The 23,500-nt window shown below is 50.6% G+C and overlaps 3 protein-coding genes across 3 annotated transcripts in view; 1 reads left to right on the top strand and 2 right to left on the bottom strand.

Moving 5' to 3' along the window:
- Window positions 1-75: 75 nt before the first annotated feature.
- Window positions 76-17,792, bottom strand: P4HTM (prolyl 4-hydroxylase, transmembrane). The gene is made up of 9 exons (XM_088528321.1): window positions 17,523-17,792; window positions 17,367-17,448; window positions 7,790-7,980; window positions 6,741-6,837; window positions 4,478-4,640; window positions 2,675-2,860; window positions 2,063-2,153; window positions 1,475-1,598; window positions 76-318 (listed from the first exon to the last, which is right to left on the bottom strand). The coding sequence occupies exons 1-9, from the start codon at window positions 17,790-17,792 to the stop codon at window positions 101-103; spliced, it is 1,422 nt and encodes a 473-aa protein (XP_088384447.1). The 3' UTR covers window positions 76-100.
- LOC104578394 (secreted frizzled-related protein 5) lies at window positions 10,086-14,044 on the top strand. Its single transcript, XM_010225954.2, has 4 exons — window positions 10,086-10,402; window positions 11,363-11,535; window positions 12,775-12,861; window positions 13,713-14,044. Exons 1-4 carry the CDS (start codon window positions 10,086-10,088, stop codon window positions 14,042-14,044), a joined length of 909 nt encoding a protein of 302 aa, XP_010224256.2.
- A 2,257-nt stretch (window positions 17,793-20,049) lies between the features above and the next one.
- The window catches only part of ARIH2 (ariadne RBR E3 ubiquitin protein ligase 2), a 32,727-nt gene continuing 29,276 nt past the window's right edge, over window positions 20,050-23,500 (bottom strand). Inside the window, exons 13-15 of the mRNA XM_088528243.1 lie at window positions 23,266-23,334; window positions 21,866-21,949; window positions 20,050-21,423 (exon numbers count right to left, since the gene is read on the bottom strand). Of these exons, the coding sequence (XP_088384369.1) occupies window positions 21,352-21,423; window positions 21,866-21,949; window positions 23,266-23,334 (225 nt within the window). The 3' untranslated portion in view covers window positions 20,050-21,351. The remainder of the gene's footprint in view (window positions 21,424-21,865; window positions 21,950-23,265; window positions 23,335-23,500) is intronic.

Here is a 23,500-nt window from a genome sequence, read left to right on the forward strand (position 1 = left end):
CCGCACGCGTCTCCACGCTTTATTGGCGCGCCCGAGGCTCCGCCCCCCCCGCCCAGCGCGGGAAAAAGCCACGTGCGCGTCCCGCGCCCCGCGCCGGGCTCTAGAGCTCCACGTGCATCCCGCCGTAGGCCTTATCCACCGTCCAGTCGCCCGGGGCGCCGGGCTCGGCCGCCGCGTAACGCGCCATCTCCTGCTCGAAGCGCAGCTGCCGCCAGCGGTTGGGGTCCACGTTGATCCAGTTGTTGGCGATCCACTTGGTCCCTTGGGTGACCAGGCAGCCTCCGTGCAGGGCGAAGTCATCCAGCTCCCCAACCCAGCCTGCGAGCGCAAAGCAGTGTCATGGGGTCACAAGTAGCAGCATCCCTCCACAGCCGAATCTTGGCGGCGAGGAGGAGGGCTCCCTTGCTCCCTATCTCCCCTCAGCAGAAGGGGTTGATATGCTCTGTATCACAGCAACTGTTTCTTTTTCCTCTGGACTCTTCCCAACAGCAGAGGCCAGCACAACAGACGAGTGCTGCCACTAGGAGGCTTCCTGAGAAGGCAGAACCTCAAGGCTGAATGAGACATCACTTTTCAGCAGCTCCTCTATTTATAGAGGTTCTATGGATTTTCCCTGTGTCAGACTCACGCCAGCAGCCTTCTTCTATCTAGGAACAATTTGCTCATAAAAATACCATAGTGGGGCTCTTGTGGGTTAATGATGGTCCTGACATTGCTATCCAACAGCCCAAGCACTAGCTTGTGATCTCCTTGGCGGATTTTCTAGAGCTAGAAACACAGGCTGCTCCCAAGGGAAGTGGGATATTATGTGCTTTCTTCCCACCAGTGCTCAAAATCTGTCACTGAAACACCCTGGAGTTATACTCACCAACGGCCTGGAAGAGGAAACTTTATCCCCCAGCCTGACTGAAAGTCAGGAATGAGGGAAAAAAAATGCACTGAGCTTTGTGATTAAAACCAGCCACTGCAAGCGTATGGTCAGGCTGCAGCTAAGCTCTATAAGGGCAGCAAGCCCCGAGCTCAGCAGAGCCTTGCACGGGGCAGGCCGAGCCTCCATGTGGCACAGAGCTTATGGCCATGCCTTTGTGTACCCCCCCCCACCACCCCTTCGGGCAACACCACATCAGTGAAACATTCTGAATTGCAGACCAAGTTCCAGCAGGAGTTTCAGCTCACACAGCGGGAAGGGAGGCAGCTGGCGACGGCTGGTAACAGCCATGGTCTTTGTTTGCTAACTAGTCCCGTCCCCCAAAGCCATCAGTAGCCACTGACCTACTGCCTGTAAACAAAGGCCTTTCGGAGCCAGGAAGCTCCTGCCCAGCTGGTGACAAATAGACTCCAAAGTTCCAACTGGAAGGCAGCTACCACCTCCAGTGCTGCTCTGAGCACCCAGCCACAGCGAAACCCACAGCGCGGCTGTCACCTCGAGCAGCCCTAGCCCTCCAGCGAGCACAGTCCTGGAACGGGACGCTACCTTCTCCGTCCGACAGGTAGTTGTACCAGAAGACAGCAGTGCCTTGCTGAGGTTTCACTCGCAAATTGCCCTTATCACAGTTTTTCCGAGTATCTCGCAGGTCAATATCATTCTGGATCAGAGACTGACAGAAAACACAATAAAGGGAAGGTCAGTGGGTCTGGGATGAAGTGCATGGTCTGGGCTGCCTCCCCTGCCGGTCATCCTCCTGCCTGAATGCTCTGCAGGATCAGCTCTAGACCAGCACGGGGCACAACGGTGCTTTGGCAGAAGCACCACAGACTTGCAAAGACTTATAGCCTGAGGAAACCTGCCCAGGTACCAGCAAGCAGGGCCTGCATTATGGCAGCAAGGGCCGCAGGGAGCCTCACACATCTCTACGTGGAGAAAACTACAGTCTTCAGAGCCGTGCACACCCTCCCTTGCCTCTGATGGGAAGGCGGTAGGTGGAGCACAACCTTCCCATGTTCTAGCTGTAAAGGCTGGTGTCTGCCAGCCTCACCTGCCAGAGCCCTTCTGCAGCCACAGTCAACTCAGACATTCAAAGAGGGAAACTGAAATCCCCAGGGTAACAAGCAGGTCATTTACCATTTCTTCGTATGTCCTGTTATCAGCTATAGGAAACACTGTTTCGCCTCCCCCGGTCACGTTGTTCAGGTAGAACAGCACTGTCACGTAGCTGTAAGAGAGAGTGCGGAGCAGCTATCAGAGAACAGCCCTGGAACAACAGATGTGCAGCAGCCACCCGTGCCCTGCCCCTCCATCCCACGCACAGTGGTTCCCCCGTAGCATCACAAGACACACAGTTTACATCAGCTTTTCTCCAAGGCCAAGACAAGGACAACGAAGAACATCTCCACTCGCAACCCCAACAGTGCAATTCTGGCTACTGGTGGGGACAACCCAGCAGCTCGGCAGAACCAGCACATGCTGCTCTTCTCATTTATTTCTAGACGCTCTGGATTCACCCACTTCCCCCTTCAAACTTGCTTGTAAGCCAGCAACGGACAGAGATGGTTGCTGAGCCTGCCACCTGAGCTCTGAGCCCTGCGTGAGGGGAACCAGCTCTCCACACCTTTCTGTTAGCATGTTCCAGATAAGCCTGTAAAAAGATTTCTTTTAAACTGACCTCTGCAACGTCCTGGCCAGAGTCACACCACAACCCCTTGGCCTTACCCAATGGCTCCGAGCAGGACTTACCGGCACGAGGTCTCAAAGGGAGCGCTTTCATTGGCGACCAGCTTGGTGTGGCTGCAGGCAGTCTCGGGGAACACGGGGCCGCTGTCCATGTGGGCATGGTAGTGCCCTCCTTGGTCATACCGCACCACCTGGAGCGGCTCGCTGTGCTCCACGATCTCTGGGGGCAAGCGAGTCAGGCGCATCACCCTGGGGAAGAGCAGAGCAGAACAAGTGAGGAGAAAGCACGGTCGCCCTGGCCGGCCTCTACTCCCGAGCGCTGAACAGATCCAGAGAAAGATAAGCCCCTTCCCCAACAGACCGGACAGACGCACGGGCTGCAGCAAGCATGCCAGGAGGTAACTAGCTCCTTACAGATCTGCTGGACCATCAGCATCAGCTCAGAAACTCCTCGTCAAGGTTAACAAAAAACAAAAACGAAGGGTGCATCTCCAGCAGGACTGCTCTCGGGAAGACTTGCTCAGAAAGATCCCTTCTGTGTGTGTCCCTGGAGCCTTCATGTGCCATCTCATTGCTTCTCTGGACTCCTGCACACCACCTACAGACCTCGGGGACAGTTAGCAAAGCAAAGGGCTTCTGCTGAGAGTGAAGGAGAGACTAGCTCTAGGAATATTCTTGTCACCTAACTCACCTTTCCCTGTGGCCTTTCCAACAGCCTCCCCCCAGGGCAGAGGGGCATGGGAAGTGATCAAGGAGACCGGAGCCCTCCTGCTCTGGGACTTTTCCGCTGCTACATCTGAGATCATCCCCAAGGCAAGCAGGTACCTCTCGAGACCTGCCAAAGAACACTTAGAGCTCTGAGAATCCAGGCGGGTGACGGCCTCGGGGCAGGAACAGGGGAGTGCAGCACCGAATCAGGATGGCAGAGCCCATCCAGGCACCACACAGTCCCATGGAGGATTTTAAGAGCCTCCTTCTGCACCAAGTTTCCACTTCCGCGGAGACATTCTAGCAGCGACAAACCAAAGAGCGTAAAAGCAACATGCTGATGCTTGTGCGCCCCGGTTAGCTGGCACCGAGCCGGTGGCATCTACTGCCTCTGCTCTAAGCAAGGCCATATGTGACCCCGCTCTCCCCATGGAGCGCACTGAAAACAACGAGCGGCCACCAGCCTCGGGACAGATTTTACCCACCCATGTCCTGGGCGAGGACCAGCACTACAAGAACAAGAGAGTCCCCAGCCAATTATCTGAAACTCACCACAGCTAAACGATTTGGCCCGCGTGCTGGATTTCAGCTCTTCCCAATAACCAAATGCAAGACGAAGGGAAAGATGAGAGGCTCTCCCATCTGCCGCGAGGCGCCCTGCTAGATGTGTGCTCAGAGGATTATGCTAACTTAGCTTACTTTAGATAAAATCGTGCTTGTTAAAAAGTCAGTTCTGAACAGCTAAGACAGACTTCAGTGAAATGCATGAGTAACTAAAGCAAATGACAGTAACTACTGGCACCCAGACAGCATTGGAAATGAACAGTTTCTCTCAGTAAGCTCATTTACTAATTGGAATGAATTGTGTCAAATAATGCCAAGTCTTCTTGGTTTTATAAGGCCGTTCCCAAAAGTGAATGGAGATGTTGAAAGGTTTGATTTTTTCCCCCCTTTCCTCAGGACAATACAAATTCTTGTTCTAATGAGAACCTCCTCTCCCCATTTCATGCCTGTGTTCGGTGCTCTTTACACTCCAAAGGCTTTCGCACAATTAGGAAGTGTGAATATCGACAAGTCTCGGGCTGCATCCCCCAGCGCAGGTGGCCCCGGCGCCCGCGCGACCCGCCTGCCCCTCGGCCGCGCGGACGCAGCCCCTACCTTTGCCGTACGGCCCTCATGACCTGGTGTGCGCCCTCACCCTGGTACAGCCACGTGTGCTGGCTGTTCCGCACCAGGTCGCTCATCTTCACTTTCTGGCTTCCCATGTACTTGTGGAAATCGCGGATGTTCAGTTGTTTGAACTCCTCCAAGCTCAGCACGCCTGCAGGAAGAGAACAGGAGCGGGCTGGCCCTTGCAGCCACCCCTGCGGATGGTTCTTTGTGCCCTGAACTCTGAGGCATCAGCTGAGGGCACTGCAGGAACTGCCTTTTCCAAACAAACAGCATTAGTGTCCACTTAGCTGAGTGGAGGGCATGCAGCAACCTGCAGAAATGAGCCGTCAGCAGCACTCAGAATGGGGACAGGAATACACATTTTTTTTTAAGCTCCTAAACCACATAACAATCCATCAGAAAAGAGAAATAACTGCTACAGTTCTAATATGTGCAATGTCCTAGCTAAAAAATTGTGAGTGCTGACTCCTCAGAGGGGCTTGTTACTTAAATATTTAGCAGAGTGGGGCATCTTAGTCTACCTTTTCTACAAGATTTTTAGGCTTATTCTAAAAAATCCCCTCCAAAAAACCCTAATCAACAGCAGGAGGGTCTGCATTTGTATAACTAGGAAAAAAAAAAAAAACAGGAGAAAAATTACAACAAAGCATGATCTGGCATAAACAGTAGTAACAGAAAAATGAGAGGGAAAAAGCGGCTGCCACTAAAGTGGGTATTTTTTGCTTGCATTCAACTGTTCTTGGCAAGGGATGGATTTTTGCTTTTGCCAGCTTGAGAAAAACCCTCTCTTTTCATTCTCTCCTGGTTCTGGAGAAGAAGGGAAGTCTGTCAGTGGGGACGGAGTCCCCAAGAGCAGAGTGCGCAGAGCGCTGCGGAGGGCAGCCCGGCGGCCAACGCGCGTCCGGACACGCCGCAACACGTTCAGCTTCAGGCTGGAGGAGCAAAGCGGCTGCAGGAGCCGCTGCCCAGGCTGCAGCGAGCGGAGCTCACGCGGGCAGCAGGTTCTGCTGCTCCTGCTGCAAGGCCGGGCTGCGTCCTGGGCACAGGGTACCCTCGGCAGCACGGAGGAAGGACCCGTCACCAGGGTCAGCCCAGGACGCTTCCCCAGGTATTGGCAGTCGTGACCGAATTACTCACCGTTATTACTGCAGCTCTCTGCTCTCATCTCCCTGTCCCCGCTTCCCCTTGCTCCCCGCGGTCTTTGGGGATGCGGTGCCATATCCAGGTTGTGACCTGCCCGCGTGCTGTCACGAATCAAAGTAACAATGGGGGGAAGCAGCGCTCTGGAAGCAAGGTCTTGCCAAGAGCACTTTAACAGGACTTTTCATTTGTTAATGGCCGGGAGGGTGGAAAAAGCCACTGACGACTCAGTCATCTGTTCCTATCCCTGCCAAGAATGCCACCAGCCCGGAGGAGCAAGGCATGGGGTGTCCTCCGGATATTTAGGCATTCACATGGGTACTGCTTTGACACCAAAGCAGCTCCTTGACGCCAGGCCGCTGGAAGAGTGTGCGCACAGCCTGTGTGTTCACTTAATTTGATTAGGAAATGAAGAGTCGCTTAATTGAGGACACTCTAATTAGAGCAGTAGAGGTCAGAGTGCATGGCCAGGCCAGCAGGAGCCCTTGGGAGACCAGCGGAAGGAAAAGCAGAAGTGGCTGCTTGGGGACACACACTTTGTGCTGCCCCAGCGAGGCAGAGCAGCACCAGGAGCCGACCTGCAAGCCTCCACATCCACCTATTCCACCCTCCCTGCCCAGCCAGTGAAGCTCAAAGCAGCCATCCCAGTCTGCTGCAGAAGCCTGCCTGAAAATAAGGGGTGAGTGGAAGAAGCACCGTTCAGCTCAGGTAGGAAGAGTTACACCAGGAGAGATGGTGCAGCCTCACAGGCCAATGGAGCAGAATTGGGCCTGGGGTATCCTGTTATGGCAGGGTACAAATTAAAGCAGACCTGACATGGGCTCATGCAGGGGACAGTGAACACACAGCTGCATGTTCTGGTCCTGTTCCTGCAAGATCTACCCTCCTCAACAGGCAGGCAGACTAACCTGACTCTGAGATGGTGATGAAGGGGTGGGAGGTTTATGTGACTTTTCTGTGAAAGTCTCTAAAGCAGCAATATTTTGCTTTGAAGAACACATCTAGCAAAACAGGCCCGGCCTGGACGTGCCTCCTGCTCTTCCCTGCAGCGCTGTGTGAGGTGGCCAGTGTGCTGAGGACAAAGCAATCCCCATGGAGCTCCTCTTACCGTTCCCATCAGGATCGGCCTTCACTGCAGTGTACATCTCCCGGATGTTTTCGGGGGTCATCCACCTGCCATTCCCAAGGCGGGTGTGGGTCAGCACCTGAAATGCAGAATCGGATCAACGCTGGGCACTAGTTTCTAGCACTGATGATTCCCTGTGTGAGGCCTGGCGGAGTCTCCTCTGAGGAGCAGCGGCCAGGCAGACTTCAGCACGGCTCTGCGGAAAGATTTGCCTGGGAATTATTTGGCAACCGCACCCACAAAGATTTCTGCTGTTGTTTCCAGCTTAGGCCGTGGCAATCGACCGCTGGGACCCAGTTAACTAGTCCTTAGATGGAGAGGGCTCAGTTCTTTCTCTTGAAGGAAAGTCAAACTACTGATTGATTACAAAAAAGAGTATTTTTGCTTATCTGAGATAAGGCCTTGGAGGGAAATGCTCTCTAAAGGGCAGAAGAAATGCTCTTTGCAGGCTCTGGCCTCTAGAGATAGAAGCCTTGCTCCAAGCTGGCCCGTTCCCCATACTTCCACACACACAACAATGTGTCTCCACATACTGAAATGGGAGCCTGAGAAGTGAATCTTGGGACGACCAGGGTTTACCCCAGTCTACCCTGCTGCGCAGAACAAGGGTGCTGAAAAGCTGTGTGCCATGTGTTGCTGCCCGCCTCATTAACACGGGGGGTTTTGCTGACATCCTCTCAACTGGGGGAAGGTGCAGCCGGTTCTGCCACAGGCTTCACAGAACTGGGCCTCCAGCACTACGGATTCACTTCACCAAGACACCTAGCAAGGAAAAACCCACAGCATATGGAACATTTCACCCAGCATATTTGAAACACACATTTCCTGGCAAGGTCTCTTGCTACCTCCCAGCAGGATCACAAGTGCTGCACATTTCCCCAGAAATTCCCTTCCACGCTGAAGTCCAGCACAAGACTCAGACCACAAAATTAAACAAATACTCAGCAGTACACACTGAGGTCTGCTCAAACACAGAAATAACCCAGAGTCCCCATGAGAGGAAAAGCCAGGCCTGCCACCCTGCCCTCTACCTCTTTGAGTTGCAGCTGCCCATCCTGGTTGTGGTCCAGCAGATTGAAAATGTCCATCTGGCTGATTTCTATCATTTCCATGGCTTCCTCGTAGTCATCCGTTGGTAGGATCTGGCTTTTCTGCAGCCCCTTCAGCTGTGCCAGATGGACAATCAGCTTGCATTCCTCCTCTGTCAGGAAATCTGGAATTTCTGCAGCAAAAGCATGAGCAGCAACAGAGACTAAGGCAAGCGAAACTCCTGTCAATGGCAGGCCGCTCCAAATTAAAAGAAAAAAGGAAAACTTAGAAAGTTCAGATATTCAAGCACATCCATCCTCCTACCAGAGGAGATCAAAAAGAGCAGCCACCCCACACCTCAGCTGATGGAGACGGGTATTTTTACAATAGCAGTTCTTAAGCACTTGGATCCACAGGTCACAATAAACCCTTAAACTTTCTCGCAGGTCTGCACAATAGCCGAGGGAGTGAACAAACACGTGCAAATCTCTGCGTATTGTCACTTCAAAGGGTTATATGTGGATCACGGTCTGGGCACTGCTGCTCTACGGGAAGAAAAAAAATCCTCACAGCAGGAAATGGTTGCAGGGACCAGGGTTTGAGGCTTCCTCGCTGCCCCGTGGAGAGGACGGCGCACAGCACAGACCCCCACAGCTTGCAAGGAAACCCGGCACAAACTGTGCTCTGCTATGAGCCTCAAACCGCAAGGAGACAACCTCCAAACTTATTCCCACTCATCCCTTTGATCACTCATTAAAAATAGTCTTAAAAAATATACAAAGGGAAACATTCTGGATGCCGTGCTGGATCCCCAGGTAGCTCACCAACAGCACAACCTCTCCTGCAACACAAAGCCAGCAGCAATCAAGCAAAACCACAATCCCAAGTAAATTTAAATTTAGAGGAGTTCACTAATGATTATGAGACTAAGAGATTTCTAGCTGCATGGATGCACTGGATATGCAACCGCACTTGCAAAATGCTGGCAAAGCCCCATGCCATAGTCCAGCTATGCTGTGGTCCAGCAGGTTCAACATATCTTTCTGGCTGATTTCTGCTATAGTTATGATTTCTCTTTATCATCTGTTTAGACCTTTGAAGAAGAGGGAAAGAAGAACCCCTAGGACAAGGCAGATATAAGTATTCTTCGGCTGAAAGTCCCGCTGTCTAAATCACAACTTCCTATGTTTCTGCAGGTATGTGCCAAGGATATCTTATATCCAACCACAACAGCATTCCACAAAGGGGGAAAAAAAAAAAAAAAAAAAAGTGAATTACTTCCATGTCCTTAAATCAGCTCTAAATACTTAAATTGTCAATAAACAGTTGGCTTCTTGCTAAGTACAGACAGCAACGACCCTGTAGAAAACGCGATGTTGCTGGGTAGCGGCAGCCACACAATGCGGCCGGTTGTATCCAGGGAGCAATTTCCGTCCCAGGCGGCAGAGTCCTTGTAACAGAGGATGCTTCAGAGCCCAGACTCCCCCGGCCAGTTTGCAGTTAATGGCACAGCACTAGTTAAGAATTAACTGTACACAAGCAACACTCCCAGTATTTCCAGTTCCTCAAACTGGGCTGAAATAATGAAAGCTTTGGGAATCTTAATTACATGAAGAGGGGGTGCAATCTCTCTTTTCGGCTGTTGTAAGAGGATGCCAGTGAAAGAAGCAGTCTTGCTAACCAGAAAGGGCTTTATTCCACACAGGTTGCAAGGTGAGAGGTTTTCCAATTAAACGCTGGCAATCTGCTGTGCAAACAACCACAGTCGCAAATTAGTTCCTCTCTACCCAAAGCCCTCGGAAACAGTTAACTTCTGGCTGTGAGACCATCCTATCTCAGCCTGCTCAACAATAGATCCAGCTAAACAAATGCCTCCTAATTGACTTTGAGCAACACTTGATTGCTTTTACAAAAAACAAAAGAGGGGAAAACATTGGGGTTTATGAAATAATGCCTAATCCTGGAGCAAGAGAAAGGGGCTGGGTTGAAGCACTGGTGTCAAACTGAGATGCAATCTCAGCTGAAAGAGCCCCAAGACACATGGGCCAAGTCATTCATCCCTCCCCAACTGCCCTCATTTCCACACCTGCTGATCTAAGCCAAACCCCTGCTAAAATCCAAACAATCGGGGCCGCTGGCAAACGAAAATTGGAGCATTGTCTTCCCCCAGAGAGCTCTGAAAGGGCTGCACTTAATGAGGATGGACTGACAGAGAGGTGGCTCGTAGGCTATAAAAGGCTTCCCAGGGGCCGGAGCGGCTCAGTGCGGGGTGCGCTGCCCGTGCCGCTCGCTCCGAGCATGGTCCCGGCCGCCTGCTCGCGCCGCTCGCGCCCGGGCAGCCCGTGGCTGCTGGCGCTGCTGCTGCTCGGGGGCGCTCCGGGCGCCGGGGCCGGCTACCTGCGCAGGTCCTCCAGCTGCACGGCCATCCCCAGCGCCATGGCCTTGTGCTACGACATCGGCTACGCCGAAATGAGGATTCCCAACCTGCTGGAGCACGAGACCATGCCAGAAGTGATCCAGCAATCCTCCAGCTGGCTGCCCTTGCTGGCCAGAGAGTGTCATCCAGACGCGAGGATTTTCCTCTGCTCCCTCTTCGCACCAATCTGCTTGGACAGGTAAGATGTTTTTGCAAGATATTTCAGCCGTAGCTGGGAAAACTGCACAACAGCGCAACTGCATTTGCCTCTTGAGAAAAAAATGTGTGAAATCTGATCATTGTAGTTATTTGGCACCATCCTGCCCCACTCAGTGAGGGGAAATGGGATTACTCAGCAGGGATCTTCCCTCTGAAAGCGAAACATGAACATTTCTGAAAGGGAAACAGAGATCCTGCCAGATTACCAAAATGCCCCTTTTTGGTTTATCAGATCAAAATGCACCATATATAAATGTATTCATGTTACCAATTTCTTGGAAATAGCTTTTCCAGCCCCTGACCATGCTGGTCTTCATCTCCTCCTCTCGCAGCCTGTTGCGCACCGGCTCCACCGGCCTCTCTTGTGCCTCACACACCACACGGGGACACTTCTGCCTGTCACAGAGTCGTTCCACTTTGCAGGAGCAGTAACATCGCTTCCCTCTGCGGGATTTCCCTGCTTTCCCCTCAGACCCTGCTCCCATTTGCTCCTCTCACACGACACGGTTGCTCACCAGGAGCTGCATGCTGCAATCCCACCGCTTTACTGCCAACCTCTCCCCTCCTGCACTCAGGCTTTCTCAGTCTGCAAGTGGCTGCAGCACGGACAAACCCTCATTTTTATGGCATAGGCTACAGAGCTGTTAAGGAAACCAGGCAGCTAATTAGGCAGCAGCCACTAGTTGCACAAATACAGAAAATTCCCAGGGGAAGGAAGGGTTGCTGGCTGCAAGCAGTACCAAGAAGCCCGATCCCAACTCACTCCCATCCTTAGAAACTGCTTGGTTCCTGCAGTGGAGTGTTCAAAACGCATCAGACATCCCCTGGTGCCGCCAGCGCTGCGGCATCCCGCGAGGAGGCCGGCAGGGCGACAGGGATCAGCCCTCTGGCTGCTGCAGGGAACGCTCGGCGTTTGCTGCAGTGCTGCTTCCCTCCCCAGGCTCATCTACCCGTGTCGCAGCTTGTGCGAAGCCGTCAAGAGAAGCTGCGCGCCCGTCATGGCTTGTTACGGCTACCCGTGGCCTGAAATCCTCAACTGCAACAAGTTCCCTGCAGATCACGAGCTCTGCATCTCCGCAGTCTCCACGGATGAAACCTCCTCCAGCAGGAGAAGTAAGGTGTTTTTCTCACCCATTTCCCCCTATGTGACACTGACAGGTGAAAAGACAGGCCTTGTGCACAATGCCTTGTGTTCCTAATATTGGGGGGTTTAAGTTATATTAAATATATATAATATACATAAATATTTTTTTAGCTTTGTTCTCTCTGTAACCTTCCCTGAGGCTAGAGAATTAGTGTAAGATTAGTTAAAGCTTGTTCCCCTCAACTCCTGTGTTCATTAGTTATCAAGGACCAGCAATCAGCTGCAGTGCCAGTTAATAAAACCCAGTCCTGGGCAGTGAAACATCCAACCACCAGAGCTAAGGAAGCGTTTTTCACGTTTCTGCTACAGCCAAGGCTTGCAAAGCTCACAAAACGAGACGCTTTTCAAACCTTCTCTTTATACTTTAGGAAAAAACAGCAAGTGGCACGAGTTCCCCTTAAAATTCCCTCTATTGCTCTATAGTCCAGCATAGCAAAAAACTTTAAGACTACCAAAATAAATTTGATTCGAGTTTGAGAGAAAACATCCTGAATATTTTCTCTTCCTCACTGCATTAGCTAAGGTGTCAGTGTTGCTTATGGTGTTGTCACACCATGCAACTATTTTTATTGCCTAGGTGACACCACTGTTGGCTAACGGCTCACACTGTTAAATGCACTTTCTTTTGGTAGCAAATTCTCCAACATCTCTAAATGCTGCTTCTGGTACTCAACCATTTGCTCCAGGAAAAGCAGGCGCTGAGCATCCAGATCAGTATTTATGTAAGTGCTAGCTAAGCTGGAAGCAACAACCTGGGAGCAGCCACCTGGGGCAGGTCGCTGGTACTGCCCTTCTGAGGATGCTCTAGGCACTCCAAGTATCTCGAGGCACCAGGCTTTGAAAACCGCTGTGCTGACCAAAACAAATAATAAAATAAAATAAATTAAGATAAAATAAAATAAAATAAAATAAAATAAAATAAAATAAAATAAAATAAAATAAAATAAAATAAAATACCGCACACAAACCTAAGCAAGGCATGACGAGCAGCGCCTGCACTGATCCTGGTCACAGGGAGGCAGCCACAGCAGGACGGAGAGTTGGGATTTCCCATCCTGGCAGCCTGCACCGTCCCTCCAGGGACCGAGCAGCTCGGGAGGCACCACTTGGGCACCGCGGGTCGCTCCGCTCGGATCTCCAAGCAGGGATCTCCACCTTTTGCAGTAGAGCTTGACACGGTTGTTACAGCCGCGTTTCTGTTGCAGCAGTGCCCCGAGCCAGCTGCAAGGACTGCGAGCTCGAGGAGGCCAGCACTGCCAGGGAGATCCTGGAAAACCTCTGTGCCAGCGATTTCGGTGAGTACCCCCCAGCTCTTCTCAGTTGTTGGCTTCCCCTCCAGTATCCATGCACTGAAAATGGCTTTGCCATAAAAAAAACTTGCCTTGGAGGAATTTTGTCGTTTATTTTCAGTTATATCTTCAGTTCCCAACTTACCTGCGAAGCAGCAGGATGGCTCAGCTACATGGTGTGCTAAGGGCAAAGTCCTGCTTTATTTCTGTTAGGCTCTCATTTGTTTTCAGGCTGCAGTTGCTAAATATAACCCTGGTTTTCCTGCAGAGACCAATATTTAATCCACATGCTCTGACAAACTCCATGTGAGCTGTTTCAAACTTCAGCATTGGTCCTCTCTTGCCCATCTGGAACAGGTAGCATCTCCTAAACTGGTTGACATAAAGTTTTAAGATACTGTTCCAAATTCGGGCACACAACCTTCATGACAGCCAGATAGTTCCAGCCCTGGGCAACTGACAGTCATGTCATCTCCTGCAATCCCAGCTCAGAGAGAAGCAAATTAACTTGCACAAGGCCAGGACTGAGATACATCCACTTGCTTGCGTGGCTGCTTCCTGCAGGGAGTTTCTGCCCATCAGTGATGCTGATGTGCCCTTTCTCCATCCTCATGAGAAGTGGAGCAAAAATAAAAATAAAATCGTTTTCAGTGCTGGAAACACTAACCTCAAATAAGAACTTTTACAAGTTTACTGCAATTACATGCACTTGGATGGATACCACCACTGTAACACAAACAGCAAGAAAGCATCCCGCTAGGTTGTTTTTGCAACTGAAGCGGGTAAGACCTAAGAAATGTAAACAAAACTAACAAAACTCACATCTCTTTTTTTTATTATTTTATTTTTCCCCCAAGCGGTGAAAATCAGGATCTTCAGGAAGAACACCACCACCACCGTGTCCGACTTCGACCTGGACCCGTCCCGGGTGGAGGTCCTGAAGCACGGCCCGCTGCTCCGAAGCGACATTCCCGGGCGGCTCCAGCAGTGGCTGGACATTGACGCCACCTGCGCTCACAACATCATGCGGGGCACCCACGCCGGGGTGTTCGTCGTAAGCGGGGAAGCGCAGAGCGACAAGGTCGTGGTGAACAAGGCCTACGCGTGGCACAAGAACAGGAACCTGCACCAGGCGGTGCGGAGGTGGAAGCAGCACCGCTGCCCCGAGCAGCCTGGCAGGAAGGTCTGAAATCCCCCGGCCGGCAATAAGAAACTGCTCCCTTCCCTGCAGCTAGAAAACTCCTTTCTCTGGCAGTCGGGGGTTTGGAGACGCACGGTCGATATTTTTAGGTGATTCAAAGCAATTCATAGACAGTGTAAAGGGCCTCGCTACAGACCATCTCCCCAAGAGATCACTGAAATTGTTTTAATGAGACAGAGCTAACGGACCCAGGCGCAGCAGCCTCCTCTCGAGGTTCTGCACATCCCGATTGACGATGGACAGCTTTGCGTAGGAGCAACGTTACAGCAAAAGTGAACTGAAAGCTGCAGGTGAGCAAAACTGGAAGATATCTTTAATAACAAGCTGTTCCCACTAGTTCTCATGATTAAAGCTGGTAAATCATTTCAGCTGCAGGATTTGATTCTGAAACACTGATGCCCTTCAAGTACCTGCTTTCTCCATGTCCTCAGAGACTACACAAAACCATCCTGTTAAATGCTCTTTATTTAGTGAAACAAATACTTTTGTTCCACTTTTTTTTTTCTTTTTAACAGTAGAAATTCAGTTTGGATTAAAAGATTCTGGTAACTGGGGAACTATTGAAGATGCTGCAAGAGCCTTGGGAATGGGCAGAGCGGGACTGGACTTGAGCTGCTCAGAGCAGTTTAGGTTTGCAGCGTCTTTGCCTTCCTGGGGATTGGGTGAGCCCCAAGCACAGAGCTCAGCAGGAGGCACTTCTGTAAAACCTGAGGTGCTTCATGTTGTGAGGTGGGGGGAAAAGGGGGCACTCACATCCGAGCTGCTCACTGCACACAGGAGAGGGGGAATCTCCTCAAGTTCTCTCTGCAGATCTCGCTCTAATCCAAGTACGCATCGACTGTAGTTACCTTCAGGGACAATTACAGCTACAGCTCTGAGCTACAGAATGCAAAACAGAGAACAGCAAATCTCCAAACGAGAAAACATGCCTTGATTTCTAGTGTTTAACAAAACATTGAAAGCTTTTTACACTGGATTAAATTTGGGACTGAAATAAGGCAATCACAGGGAAAAGAAAAAAAAAAGCAGCTTTGAGGATAAATGTGCTTTTCCTCGTGCATGAAGCCTGCAATAATCACAGTTGTGGAGAGAGCCGTGGGGTTTGATGAAGACACATTGCCTCCCTGTGCTCGGAAAGGGCCCCAACAGCCACACGAGATTTTCCCTTCGGACTCGGTGCCGGCTGAGAGGAGCACTCAGATGCTTGTACTGAAATTCAGCTGCGCCCTGGCATTTGTGCAGTGATTGTTTCTATCCCCCGAGGCTCTGAAGAAAAAACATAGCGAGATTTCCTATTTTTATTCCTCCCCGATGCCTTGTCTTGCAAACTGCAGCCCAGTCTACAGAATCTGCTGCCAGGTGGTCTCTGCAATGGCAATGTCTTCAGAACAGACTGCGTTTTGAAAACACAACGGAACACATAAAGCTCTGAAGGTTGAAAAAGCTTTGTCTGATATTTGTTTTCCATTAATAGGATTATTTGATTATTAGTGTTTCCTAACTAAAAAGGGCACAGATGGTCTGACTTACGAGCTTTAGAAATGACGTCTCATAGCCAGAGGAGAGAAAAAATAGGGCAGGGACTTTGTCACAGCTCCATGAAATATCCTTGGGTTCAATGCAGATGATTTATCCACATTTCTAAAACACAAACCGCAAATTCCCCATGGTGTCCACTGCCATCCTCCAAAACACAGAGCTCACATCAAATCATTAGCAAGGCAGCGGCTCTGCAGTCCCACCACAGGCTGCTTTGCTGAATGCAAAGGTCACAGACCATCCACTTATTTCTTTGAATTGCCTCTCACAACACTTTTTGTTAAATAAACTCCTCAGAACTTAAGAGCCCTTCTTTGCGGATGCCTTTGGCTTTGTCTGTCACAACCAAGTTAAACATAGGCTTTGGCCAATTTAATGACCAGAGGTGCTACAGATGAGTTTTTAAAACAGTTGATTTAGACCGAGGCCGTTTGCATAGATAAAGAAGTCTCTGGAAGTCTTTTTAAGTCAGCGGTGGCTCCCGGCAGGTTCATCTGGGAGATAAGAGCTGTCTTGCAAGCTGACACTTCTAAATAAGGACCCCCTACAAGGGGATGAGGGAGAGCAGACTTGCACGGAGACTGAAACGTGGAATGTCAGTCACTGCCCCTGGAGGGTCCCTCTCCTCCCTTGTCTCGCACACAGAAAGCAAAGCTCCCCCCGAGGTGACAGAGGCACCCGAGTGACAAGTTAAAAGCCCCGGGATTGCTGCTGCCGCTGCCTTTTATCAACTTCAGCACCTTCCCGTCAGGACAGGATTAACTCTTTGCCACAAGCAGCGTCAGAGCAGAGAAATTGGAAGCAGGAGTGATAGGAAAACCAGACTCCCACTCCCAGAGTGCGATGCTCGTGACTACGTGGGTTTTGTGGACTTTGAAGGATATCAGGTCGATTTGTGTGCCTGTTTACTGAACGTCACACAGAAAACCACTTAGGAAGCTGCAAGCCATGAGTAGCACACAGGTAGAAATGAGGAACAAACTCTGTGTATTTCTTACAGGTACTTATTACATTAAAAGTCTTTAATAGGAAACCTACTTGATTATGGACAAGCTTTCAATCTGCATAACCTATTCAGAACGTGGAAAACCTTTCCTTGTGTTTTTATGAAAGTAGTACCTAAAAGACTCTCAGCGTCTCCTCTTCAAAGGCAATGAGTTTTCTTTGACTTTGCAGTATTAGGAACATTGTCATCACTAATACCCAAAGACTAATTTGCATGTTCTTAATGGCCTTCCAGATTACACTGAGCAAAATATTCTGTTAAGGAGACTTTACCAGTTACAGTAAAGTGACAGAAAGGCAAAAAAGGCTTCAAAATACTCGGGAGAGGATGCCAAGTGCCCGTTCACCACGGAGCAGTCGGAATCAGGGGTGAACACAGAGGGGCACGCAAACCCCTGGCGCCGTTTTGCCTATCGGTCGCTCCGCCACTCGCACCCTCACCGCTGACGTGCCAAGGCCAAGCTGCTTTGTCACTGCTTGTCACCAAATTCGGGGGCTCTCCCGGTCCCCCCCTAACATTCAACAGCTGCTCCGGCGCCCTGGCCGCCCGTGCGTTAGGGTTGAACCCGCCGGGCGGCCTCCGGGGGCTGCCCAGGGACAGGGCAGCAGGTCAGCGCGGGGCGACCGCTGCGCCGTGATGGGGGACGCGGAAAACCGGCGCGGGGAGGTGCCGGTGGCCGGGTTCGGCGGTAGCTGGGGCGGGTAGCGGTGCCCGGGACGCCTGGGGGGGTGTGCGGTGCCCGATGCCGCCGGGCCCGGTACTCACCGAAGAGGAGCGGCTTGAGGCTGAGGGTGCGCACGGCGTGGGCCCGCCCGGGCACCAGCTCCACCCGCTGCGTGTGACCCACCTGCGGGGAGAGCGGCGGTGAGCGGCGGCGCGGCCCGGCCCGGCCCGGCGAGCGCGGCCCCGGCGCGGCCTTGCCTTGATGCCCTCGAGGCGCGGGAGGGAGCGGGCGGGCGGCGGCGGCGGCGGCGCCGGGGCGGCAGCGGCGGTGTCGGGGGCCGTCGGTGCGCCGGGCTCTCCGGCGCTGAGGTGCACGAAGAGCAGCAGCCCCAGCACGTTGAGCACGTAGAGGTGCGCGAAGACCATGAGCACCAGGAAGTAGGGCCGCGAGCACACGGGCCGCGGGCGGCCCCCCGGCGGGCCCGGCAGCGGGGGCCCCTCCGCCCGCGCCGCCGCCGCCGCCGCCATCGCGCCGCCCGGGGCCGCGCGTCACCCCGGCAACCGCCCGGCGCGTTGCGTCACCGCGCGCCCCGGGGGCGGGGCCTCGCGTGCGCCGGCGCCACGTGACCGCGCGGGGCGGTGGCGGGAAAGCAGCACGTGGGGGGCGCGCGGCCGGCGCCACGTGACCGCGCGGGGCGGTGGCGGGAAAGCAGCACGTGGGGGGCGCGCGGCCGGCGCTACCCGCCCTCCCCGCCGTCTCCCCCCGCAATGACGAGCCGCAGGCCTCGAAAATTAGAAAGTCACAATTTATTTCCGATACACCAACTGCAAGCGCCGGCTGCCCCGGCTCCGCACCGCTGCCAGCGAGGAAACCCCGGGGGGAAAAAGGAGCTGCTCTAGGGGACACCCCTGCGCTGCCCCTTCTGCTGTCGCCACACCTGAACCCGCCGACCAGACCGGGCAAGGAAAGGAAGCCCCAGAAAAAGTGTTTCATTTAAAAATAAAGTTCTGTTTTTTTTTTTTCACCCGCTTAGAAAGTCTAAAATTGAAGAGTGCAAGATTATAGTACAGAAACCTCCTGCTGCTCGGTGCAGAGCAGCAGTCATGCAGTTTGTGTAGTCAGTAGAAAACTTTTTGTTACAGTCTGGGAAGCCTGAGGACGGTGAGAGGTGAGGCAGGCCATGCGCTAACGCTCGAAGCCGAAATGAGAGCGGAGGCGTGAGGGCAGTGCAGGAACAGGAGCCAAAGCGAAAAGAAAAAAGGGCACAAACACTGCACAGCTGCAGCAGCAACACAGCCCGGGGAAACTCGTACCTCTGAATTATTGGCCCACAAAGCACTTGCTAATCACCTCCATTCCTAAACAGGCTGTGTACCCAGCTGAGGGAAAAAAAAAAAAAAAGGTCCTCTGCTTGACATCAGGAACCTGTTGTTCCGCCTGTCACCTGCCCCTCGTGCAGCATCAACCCCTCCATCCAAAGAGCCAACAATCCCCGAGCTCTGCAGGTTTCATGTCAGAGTCTGCGACTTTCTGCACGACTCCAGCACAGAAGTCACCCTGCCCGGGCTGCCCAAGCAAGTCTTGGTGTTTTCCCCACAAGTGCAGAGAGAGGGTCCATGCTGCAACCCGGGGCATTGACAGCCTTGGTTAAAGGGCGTGTGGGAGAGGGGGAATGTTAAATAAAACTGTTGACAAAGCTCTAATTTCAAGAAATTTCAAAAAATTGGGATCACTTGATGCAGTATGTATTCTTGTTCTCAGCCGAGCACCTCAGCAGTCTGTTCAGTAAATTTGGATGCAGCTATTTGGCCTAGTTTTTGTACAAACAAGGATTCTTAGCAAAGCATTTTTGTGGGGGCACAGGAGAGGGTGGGAAGGAGAGCAAGGGACAAAAACCCTTCTCATGTAGCTCAAGGACACACAGCTATGTAACACCAGCAAGAGCTCTTTAGGATCAGGAAACTCCATAGACCTGTTCTGCAAAGAGACTGAGTGTTAGCTAGTTACTTTTAGGTTACACAAACACCAGTTTGTAATCCTACATTAGTACCTTGCACATTACATTTTTAAGAATATTTTACACATTAGTTCTAGACAGTGTAAACTGTTGGATACACAGCAAACCCACTCCCACGCTCATGCTTTCCCCTATCCAGCATCCCTGTCTTTGGGAATCATTTGGAAAGGAAGAGAGAGGATATATTTCAAGGAGGCCGCAAAGAGGCTGCTGATAGGAGCAGAGGAGGGAATGAGATGAGGGGCTGGTTCCTGGACCATGGAAATACCTATATCCGTGGCTCCAGCCTAGAGAGGGGAACGGTCACAGCATCAGTCCATATGACATCTCTTCCTCTTTTAAACTCATAAACCTCTCTCATTAAATTCTACCTGCCCAGCTACACATGCTGCAAATACCTGTCTCATCTCGGGTAGATGAGAAATGGCTTCAACAGCAGAGTTAGCTTATTCTAACAAGTAGGTATTTAGGACTTTTCCCCCCTCCAGTTTAATCCTTGTCAAATGACATTGTGCAAGAACAACATGAGAGTGCAGAGTTGCACCAAAGGCAGTGCCTCCAGATGTGGCATTGAAGGGAACCCGGGACTTCTCCAGAGAAGTGAAGGTTTCCTCACATCAGACTCCAGCTCCGCTCTGCATACAACATATTCCTCGCGTAGGTAACACATGTGTCTGTGAAATCTTAACACAGGACCTGCTTCCCACAACAGGCAAGCATCAGCATTTAAGTAACCATTTTCACGTTAAGCCCCTGCTAACATGAACTGGGTTTTCACATTTTTATTTTAGTGTATATTTTACATTAGAAAAAGAATGTTAATAAAAAAGCTCCACATGCTCCTAACAATCAATTTTCTGATAAGTCTCCACCAGCATCAATACTAATATACAAATAAATTAATTTTGCCAGTTAATTTTCTGCCTGGCTCTGCACAAGCAGTGCACCTGTTTTCAAGTGCCTGTCCACATTGCCAACATGTGCCAGGGAGCGTGTTGTACATCATCTTTCCTCCTCATGATGTAGTGGCAATTAGTTTCACCTTGATGAATGTGAACAATTTTTCTCAACCATGTTACCCAGCAAGCACAGATAATCTTTACCAGGTTGTATGGCACTGTTATAACACGGATTGCTTCATTCTGCAAAAGTCCCAAGCGTTGATTAACAACAGTATGCTACTATGCCCTTGTCACTCACTTTGGCAATACAATGCCCTCCCCAGAAAAAAAAAAAAAAAGAAAAAAAAAAAGTAAAGCAAAAATCTACATGGAAGACCTAAGATTCATCAAATGCAAGAATCTGACCTGCCTCAAGGCATATCCCCCAGCTTTAACCTGGTCTCTCTCCTACAAGTCCTCTCTTCACTTCTGTTTACATAGCAGGATTTTGCACAGCTGATTTACGAGAGATGCCCCGTGTAATTGCACTAAATTGCAGCCACTGCTGGTACTGTCAGGTCAGACACAGCAGCAGCCACTCTTAACACCAGCCACTCTCCCCATGCAATGCCAATGCTACAAAGCCCTGGTTAGAGGAGGATCAGGAAATCTAACTGAGTTACTTTGTAACCTCCTTCAGTGCCTGGGAGGATTTTTGGGTCAGAGGCGGGGAGAGGGAGAAGGGGGAAAAGCCCATTAAATTTACAAGCAGATTAAGGAAAAACACTCCACTGCCAATTTATTTTTAAAAAGGGTTGTGTCTTATTCTAAGGTTTGTTTGTATAATTGTACAACCGTTGAAAATTACATAAATTGTAATAATCTAATACTATTAACAGCCATTCAGAGAAAACCTCCCTTCCCTTCTGAAACCATCAAGGGCAGGAGGGAAAATGTCCCAGGAAATATGCCAATCTGAACTCTGGCCTCTAGCCTGGCAGAAACAGAAACAGAAAGATAAGAGAACAAACTGGACTAAGATGTGGTGTTTGCATGTGTCTGACTTGCAAGGGGAGGGGTGGCTTTGTCCTTGGCCATGTTCTCCCAGAGGCAGTGCCTGCTTATCACGGTGAAGCTGCCATCACTTCACTCGCTGCTCTCACCCCTGCACTGTCACTTCCTCCCGTCTTATGTATCATGGAAGTCTTTCAGCAGCGTCCTCCGTCTCTGCTCTGCTATGTGCATCTGATTCTCTAAGTCCTGGAAAAAAACAAGGGAGAAACTGTTAGTGTGAACTTCCCAGAGAAGGGTTCTTTTTCCTCAGGGAGACACTCAGCTCTATGCTGAGAACTACCCATCTTCATGCTACACATGTATTCTGGATCACAAGGACTTGTACCTTGCTCTTAAGAAGGGCTCCCTCTGCAGCTACTCAGCTCCCGCTCTGTCTTAAAAAGCTAAGGAATTGGCTCTTAATCAAAGGGCTGAATGTAGCTTCCTCCAGAGCTCTACTGGGCCCATTTCACTTCCTCAGGACTAACTGTAGCCCTCCTCCCCTCCTATGAGCGAGTGAGCTCTCTGCCCCTGCAACATCTGCTGCCTACAGAAAAAAACAGCAGAGACTGCTTCTGAGGGTCCTTCCTTACCTGCCTTAGCCTGCAGAGGCCCGACCCTAACAAAATCTGGCTAACAGAAAACTCACCCCTCTGTCATAGCTGTCTGCTCGTTCCACCTTCCACGAGAGATTTTCAATTTCGGCTTCCAGCTGGGCTTGCTGGTATTCAAACTGCAAACAGCACAATTAACACAGCAACAAGAAACAAGTTTAGTGGAGCAGCTTCATACCACAAGCTATGTTTGAAGTACAGACAAAAGCATTCTGCTGACAGCTGTGCTAACAGGGCAGGTTTGTGCCTCCTCCCTGTCTAACCTTCAGTTATTCTTCCTCAGCTACACATTATCACCCTTCCAGTTTCTCATGTGAGGACCTTGCATCAGTCAAAATTAAGCATGTCAGTCTGAAAAAGCACGAGTGACAAATAGCTACTAGCTCAGCTAATTTTGCCAGAAATGGGTCACAAAATTCTCCCAGGAGGAGCTCTGGAGGCAGAGCCGAGGGCCATTTGCTCCAGAGGCAGTCGGATCCAAGGAGAACATCTGTCCACAGCCTGATTGAATGCACACAACCCTATGGAAAATTCTGGTAACTATTTTACTGGATAACTAAGTCAAAGAAGCAATCTCTTCTTGGACTAGTATGTCCAGTGAATTCAGGACTCTTTTTGGACATGTCCAGACTATGGGATGCTCCATGCCAGCAAGGAACTGACAGCAGGAATCAAAAAGCACAAGTGGCAAAGCTACACCCTGATTCAAAGATGGAAAAATCATCCTCCAGCAGCTCTTCACATGAAACACGGTCCAGAGCAGTGTGATAGTCTAACCATAAATCTTGTTTGCGTAAATACAAGGCTGCCCTGGGAAAATAACAAAACATATTAGATGACTGAGCTGCTAAGTTAAGAGGAAAACTGTATTTATCCTTCTTATCCGTACCCAAACTCAATAAAATAAAAAAGCAGCTCAGCACTTAGAGATTCTGGTAATTTCCCAGTAAAAAATAGCGTGTAGTTTGAAGGCTGAGACTTCTCAAGGCAGAGTGCTTCCATGAATTCTCTGCACCCCAGCTGACTTTCTATTACTCATTTTGGACGGTCTCCCAAACAGGCAGCCCTTTATTGATAACGCTCTTGCTTTGACAGAAAGCAGTGACCAAGACCACATATCTGTTTGTGGCAATCCAGAGCTATGACAGATTTGTAGGTTTGACAGGTTTCAAACAGCTTGAAAACAGTAATTTTTGCATTACGTAATAATAGCTCTAATACACTTATGGAATCTGTAAAGTAGGTTTTTGAAGTGAGACATAACCACCAAACCAACAGCAAAATACTTTTATTCAACAAGGTGATATCAGATGAGGCATCTTTTTTTCTCCTCCCCTTAACAAACATTTGAAAAGTGTGGCAACTAACTTTGGTCCAATAACCTGCCAACTACATGTCAAGATACTACCAGTCAAAAAAGAGCAAACTAACTTACCAGTTTCTTTCTGGGACCAGACTCCATGTAGTAGGCATATGGATATGTGTACTGCAGTGTGTAACGACACTATTGTGGGATTGGGGGGAAAGAAAAGAAGAAAAAAAATCTCAGACTTATAAGTCAGAGCAGTTGCATTTGGGTGACCACTGTCAACAAAGGAGATCCCATTCTGACAAGGGTGACATCTCATGGTGAAATTTCTTACCCTTTCCTTCGAAGGATGGATAGTTAA

This window comes from Tinamus guttatus, unplaced genomic scaffold (assembly GCF_059628265.1).
Source record: "Tinamus guttatus ecotype Peru unplaced genomic scaffold, ASM5962826v1 Tinamus_guttatus_pri_ptg000307l, whole genome shotgun sequence".
Taxonomy (NCBI): domain Eukaryota; kingdom Metazoa; phylum Chordata; class Aves; order Tinamiformes; family Tinamidae; genus Tinamus; species Tinamus guttatus.